This window comes from Sapajus apella, unplaced genomic scaffold (assembly GCF_009761245.1).
Source record: "Sapajus apella isolate SASKATOON/1434 unplaced genomic scaffold, GSC_monkey_1.0 scaffold60, whole genome shotgun sequence".
NCBI lineage: Eukaryota > Metazoa > Chordata > Mammalia > Primates > Cebidae > Sapajus > Sapajus apella.
In genome coordinates this window covers 13,626,153-13,633,006 of record NW_022437000.1, presented here as the reverse complement: position 1 = coordinate 13,633,006, position 6,854 = coordinate 13,626,153, and the positions used below count along the sequence as shown (strand labels likewise).

The following is a 6,854-nucleotide window of genomic DNA, read 5'->3' as shown; positions in this document are numbered from 1 at the left end:
TTAGAGAAAAAAGGATAAAAATGAATGAGCAAAGTCTCCAAGAAATATGGGACTATGTGAAAAGACTTAATCTACGTTTGATAGGTGCATCTGAATGTGACGAAGAGAATCAATCCAAGCTGGAAAATACGCTTCAGGATATTATTCAGGAAAACTTTCCCAACCTGCCAAGGCAGGACAATATTCAACTCCAGGTAATACAGAGAACACCACAAAGATATTCCTCAAGAAGACCAACCTCAAGGCACATAATCGCCAGATTCACCAGGGTTGAAATGAAGGAGAAAATACTGAGGGCAGCCAGAGAGAAAGGTCAGGTTACCCACAAAGGGAAGCCCATCAGACTCACAGCAGATCTCTCAGCAGAAATCCTACAAGCCAGAAGAGAGTGGGGGCCAATATTCAACATCCTTAAAGAAAAGAACTTTCAACCCAGAATTTTACATCCAGCCAAACTAAGCTTCATAAGCGAAGGAAAAATAAAATCTTTTGTGAACAAGCAAGTACTCAGAGATTTCATCACCACCAGGCCTGCTTTACAAGAGCTTCTGAAAGAACCACTACAAATAGAAAGGAGCAACCAGTATCAGCCTTTCTAAAAAATACCAAAAAATAAAGAACATCAACATAATTAAGAACGTGCATCAACTAATGGGCAAAACAGCCAGCTAACATTAAATGGTAATATCAAACTCACATATATTATTATTAATTCTAAATTTAAATTGACTAAATCCCCCAATCCAAAGACACAGACAGGCAAAAAAAGCCAAGACCCATCAGTATGCTACATCCAGACCCATCTCACATGCAAGGATACACAAAGACTCAAAACAAAGGGATGGAGAAAGATTTACCAACCAAATGGAGAGCAAAAATAAATAAATAAATAAAAAGCAGGAGTTGGAATTTTTGCCTCTGATAAAATAGACTTTAAAGCAACAAAGATCAAAAGAAGCAAAGAAGGATATTACATAATGATAAAAGGATCAATGTAACAAGAAGAGCTAAAGATCCTAAATATATAGGCACCCAATACAGGAATACCCAGATATATGAGACTTATAAAGAGACTTAGACTCCCACACAATAATAGTGGGAGACTTCAACATCAATATTAGACAGATCAATGAGACAGAAAATTAACAACGATATCCAGGGTTTGAACTCAGATCCAGAACAAGTAGACTTAATTTACATTTATAGAACTCTCCACTTTAAATACACAAAATATACGCTCTTATCAGTACCACATCACACCTATTTACAGGTTTAAATGAAATATTGGTTGGCTGCTTGTTAGTTATTTTCTTCCCTCATTTTTTTTTCATGTCTATTATTAAGCACAATTATAGGCATACCCACTTTTAGACTGCATTCTAGCCCGGGCAATAAAGCAACACTCCCGTTCTCTCTCCCTCTTCCTCTTCCTCTCTCTCCTTCATTTTTTTTTTAATTCTATTTTTTTCTTTCTTTCTCTCTTTCTTTTTTCTTCTTCTAAAAAAGAAAGCAGGCAGGTCCCACAGGACAGCCCTGAGCCAGCGTGAGCAGCAGGTGAAGCTGCCGGGTGCTCACTGTAACCAGGAGGACACGTGAGCCAGTGCAGACACCTGGGACTCAGCCCTGGCCAACAGTGCTTACATCTGCCAGCCATGTGGAGATGAAAATGAAGGCATGCCACATGCGTGTCTGTGTGCATCAGTGTGGGTGTGCACGTGTGTGCATTGGTGTCTGTGCATGTGTGTGCATTGCTCTGTGTGTACATGTGCATGTGTGTGCATCGGTGTGTGTGCATCGCTGTGTGTACATGTGCATGTGTGTGCATCGGTGTGTGTGTGCATCGCTGTGTGTTTGTGTGCATCACTGTGTGCATGTGTGTGTGCATGTGTGTATATGTGTGCATTGCTGTGTGTGCATGGGTGTGTGTGTGCACATATGCTCATTGGCATGTGTGTGCATTGCTCTGTATGTGTGCATGTGTGTGCATCACTGTGTGTGCATCGGTGTGTGTGCATTGCTGTGTGTACGTGTGCACATGTGTGCATCACTGTGTGCATTGGTGTGTGTGTGCACGGAGGCTGAGGCTGGCCACAGAGCGCATGGCTGGCCTGCAGGCAGGTGGGCATGAGACACATGCACCTCTACCATCAGACACTGCAGCCCCACAGGAAGGAGGCACTGAAGCTTGTGGCGTTTGGAACTGTGAAAGTCATGAGGCCCCACACACTGAGCCCCGTGGGAGGCTGGTGCTGCTCACAGGGCAGGCGTGCAGCTGCCTGGGTGGGGAGCATCAGGCAGGGGCCCTGGGCGGGGCCGGCAGTTTCCTAGCTCTGGAACCCAGCCGCCTCCCACCACCCGTGTCCCTACAGGATAATTCACTCAGCATTCGTGATGTATTTTCTCCATGGGACACGAAGCTTTAGAAGTTTTTCAAAATAAAGTGACAATAGGGTTTTCGAATGCCTTGTATGAATACATGGGGCCAGTGTGAGTTTCATCAAGGGGTGAAACCACCGCTCGACTGACCCAAGAGACGGCGGAAGCCAAAAACGAAGCTGCTTCTGTGGCTTTATCCCAACAGGTGTGCCTGTGCAGTGGAACCACTGCTGATGTTACAGGTAAATATATCAGCTAAACAGCCTGGCCAGTTAACAAACAGAAAACTGTGGAACATCCCATTAAATCCGAATTTCAGAAAAATGATAAATATTTTCTAGAACAAGTCTGTTCCAAACACTGCATGGGATAGACTTACGCTAAAAAATGATTCCTCATTTATCTGAAATTCAAATTTGTCGGGATGTCCTGCATCGTGTGTGGCAACCAGCCCTTAGACAGGCAGAGGGTCTTGCTGGGGACCTGGGGGGGCCACAGGGCTCCTCTTGGGCACTGGGGTCAGGCTACCCTACACCGCTGTGACCGTTCACAGCCCCTCCAAGTCCTCTGATCCCAGTAATGCCGGACGAGATTGCTCTCCCATCCAGGGTCATGGGAATGCAAGGCAGATTAAATGGGTTTAAAAAATCAGAAACGGAGTCCTTAATGTTCCAGAATATAGTGAAGTGAGATTTACAGCCATTACCTAATCGATGTGTAACCTTCTAGAAAACGAAACAGGAGGACCGGGCGTGGTGGCTCACGCCTGTAATTCTAGCACTTTGGGAGGCTGAGGCGGATGGATCACCTGAGGTCAGGAGTTCAAGACCTGCTTGGCCAACATGGTGAAACCTTGTCTCTACTAAAAATACAAAAATTAGCTGGGCATGGTGGGGGCACCCGTAATCCCAGCTACTCGGGAGGCTGAGGCAGGAGAATCGCTTGAATCTAGAAGGCAGAGGTTGCAGTGAGCTGATATCACGTCACTGCCCTCCAGCCTGGGTGACAGAGCAAGACTCCATCTCAAAATAAAAAAAGAAAATAAAACAGGAAGGGGAAAGAGTGGGCATGGAAATCCACCCGGCAGGCAGCTTCCCACAGGCCTCCCCGGACCTGCTCAGGTGCACCCGGATGGGCAGATTTCGGTCAAGAAGCACCAGACACGCCATCGCTCCTCCCGAACACCCCAGGTCTCAGAAATATCAGACGCTCAGAGGCCAGGAGGTTTATTCTGCAGTCTAGGTTTGCTTCCCAAGGACAGTCTCCAGGCGCATGAGGCACCTCCACAGGACACATGAAAGTCTCCATAAAACCAGCCCGCTTGGAGCTCTGCTGGCATCTGTGGGAAGATGTCCTCCTAACCCTGGGGTGCGGCCGACTTGGGATCTGTGAGAAGATGCGCTCCTCACCCTGGGGAGCAGGAGCCTGCACAGAGAGACCTGGCGGAGGCCGAGGTCTGCCCCTCCCCAGAGGGGCTCAGGGCTGCAGCCAGGGGTCACCAACCCCTGACCTGGCCACAGCGCACCTCCCTCTGAGGAACATGGCTCCCTCCGGGAAGCCAAGGGTGAAGGTCTTAGGAGGCCCAAGCCAAGACTCCGTCCTGCTCACACGGTCATTCGTTCACCAGTGCTGGAGGCTCCCTAAGAGTTTGCAGATTTTTGGCTTATTTCCTCCAGAGAGCATCTTAAGTCTTCTTAGTAAAATGGAGCAGAATGAGTGGACTATTCGGTCAGGGGCTCACAGCACCAGGGCGGGCGTCTGGTGGCTTGGCAAGTTGATTCAGGCTTTCTCCTCCTTGGGCCGCAAGGAGCCAGCATGATGGGGACCTGGGTGGAGGGAGCTGCGTGTCCCCTCGCTGGCAGACCCCAGGCTGGCACCACAGAGGCAGGCGGCCCCCACCGAGCCCTGCAGGTCCTTTTCCTCCGCGTGGGCTCTGGAGCATCGCCTAGGAAACCAGACACATCCCTGACTTGGAGGAGGAGCTGGAGTCCCTGGAGATGCCCTTCATGTCATCTGGCATCTGACCGTCCGAGCGCCACACATTCAGCTCGCCGAAGATGCCCGTCTCAATCATCTCCTCCTGCCAGGGGATGGGGCAGTTGCCAGTGGCGAATTCCTGAAAGAATTCTGTGTCTGTTTTGTCAAAGGCCACACCTTTGACGGTGGAAAAGGCACCCACGTCCTGAATATCCTTTGCGTAGACAGTTTTGGAATCTGGGATGAAAGGGGGTATCAGCATCCCTGTGGGAGACAAAAAACACAGATGAAAGGCACCTCGTGCGGGGAAGGAAGCACCGTTTAGCCAAAAAGCCTCCCCCTGCAGCTCCGAGACGCACAGAGGCCTGGGGCCGCTCTTCCTTGGGGAAGTGTCTCGGCAGCTGACAGAGAAAACCCGGTGTGCCTGGAAGGCCCTGGGTTCCCCTGAGACCACGTGGTTGGGGCACGAGTGGCTGGAAGAAGCCCCAGGTCCCAGGGCCCATTTTGGAGGCTTCTTGTGAAAGGAGCCAGTGCTCACGTTTGCCTCCTCGGGAGGCTCCCGTAAAGCCTCGTCAAGAAGCAGTCTCCCAGCACCTCCCCCAGCACCCCTTCCCCGGAACCCCATCCCCACTGGGGCTTCCCCTGCCCACTCTGAAGACCCCAGACACCAGGCACTCGAGCACATGCTCCAGTGAAGTTGGCAGCTCCCTCCCAAACCAGCAACCCTCCCTGACGCACCCCCAGCCCCTGACAGTCAGGCAGAGTGGGTCACAGACATCCCCAGTGGGCGGGTGGGCCCCTCCTCTCTGTGCACTGACCCAGACCCGGCCGGCCCATGCTGGCCACCAGAGAGCCTCTGCAGCAGCCTCAGCACCGTCTGCCTGCACCGGGAAATGCTGCACGGCTGCCACGTGGTTCCTCCTCTCAGCTCCTCCTCAGCCTCAGCACCCCGGGCTCAAACCTTTCTGTGGCTCAGACTTCCTTACGGGGCAGGCCTGGCCCCTCCTTGCCTTGTAACCCTTGGAGCCCCCTTGGGTTCCCTGGCCACAGCCATCGTTGCCTCGCTGGGCCTGCCTGGGGCACTGTCTGGCAGTCACTGCTGCAGCCCTGAGGTATGGAAGCAACGTCACTTTCAGAGTATCTCCCGCTCCCGACTCACCGTGGTCCTAACCTCACCTGAGTCAGTCACACTGTGCATGTGGCCTACCCCTTCCACCTGATCACAGGGTCCTAGACGGCATGGCTGCGTCTCAGACACACTAGTGCACGAACACCGACACGTGTGCACGCACACACACATACACGTGCACACATGCACACACCCATACATGCACACATGGACACACACTCACACATGCACGCACACACACACATGCAGACATGCACACACATCCACACATGCATGCATGCACACGCATTCACGCATGCACACATGCACACACACATGCACATGTACATACATGCATGCACACACATTCACACCCGCACACAGCCACACACATACATGCACATGTGCACACACACATGCACGCACACATGCATGCACATGCATGACACATGCACACACACACATAGTATCTTGCACATCAATTTGACAAGCACGTGCTGGTGGGTGGGTGACTGTCTCCTGGGCCACCAGCCTGAGCCGCCAGCCTCCATGTGATCACGGGCTCCCTGCAGCACTGGGCACGTGGCAGAAGGTTTGGGTCTTGAGGCTGCAGCGCAGCCAGTGTGTTTCCTGCCTCCCATCGCACCCAGAGCCCTCCAGCCCGATGCCAGCTCCATCGGCTGGTCCTGCGGCTAGGAGGATGAGTGGAAAACTGGGGGCCTTGCCGGGGGCAGAGGGGAAGCCTCGGGGGTCTCAGGCACTCCTCCCTGCCGACTCGCAGGCCGGACCGGGCAGACCCCTGAGGGCCACACAGCACAGACCCCTGCCCTCTCTGGGGCCGAGGTGCCCAGCAGTACCGGCCTCCAGCTGCCTCCAGTTAATGTCCTTGAAGAGGGGGTGGGCACGGAGCCTGTCGCAGGTCTGGTCCTGGAACCCCAGGCGCTTCTCGGGGTCCTTCTCCAGCAGCGCCTCGCAGAAGTCCTTGCTGGCCTGGCTGAACTTGTCGGGGTACTTCACAGGCTCCTCGAGGATCCGCTGCTTCAGCTCCTTGTTCTCCACCTGCAGGGACACGCGTCACCTCAGACCTGCCGGACCCGCCACTCTTGGGCGGTCAGACCAGACCACAGCTCCTCCCACGCGGGTGGGGGACCCGGGAGGCCTCGTGTCCTTCCCCACAGCTCCTCTCACGCGGGTGGGGGACCCGGGAGGCCCCCCGTGCTTCCCCACAGCTCCTCCCACGCGGGTGGGGGACCCGGGAGGCCTCGTGTCCTTCCCCACAGCTCCTCCCACGCGGGTGGGGGACCCGGGAGGCCCCGTGCCCCTCCCCACAGCTCCTCCCACGCGGGTGGGGGACCCGGGAGGCCACGTGTCCTTCCCCACAGCTCCTCCCACG

General features: G+C 53.4%; 1 protein-coding gene across 1 annotated transcript in view; it reads right to left on the bottom strand.

Moving 5' to 3' along the window:
* Positions 1-4,017: 4,017 nt before the first annotated feature.
* GRK1 (G protein-coupled receptor kinase 1) overlaps positions 4,018-6,854 on the bottom strand; it is a 16,771-nt gene continuing 13,934 nt past the window's right edge. Inside the window, exons 6-7 of the mRNA XM_032246325.1 lie at positions 6,319-6,520; positions 4,018-4,617 (exon numbers count right to left, since the gene is read on the bottom strand). Coding sequence (XP_032102216.1) covers positions 4,322-4,617; positions 6,319-6,520 — 498 coding nt within the window. The 3' untranslated portion in view covers positions 4,018-4,321. The remainder of the gene's footprint in view (positions 4,618-6,318; positions 6,521-6,854) is intronic.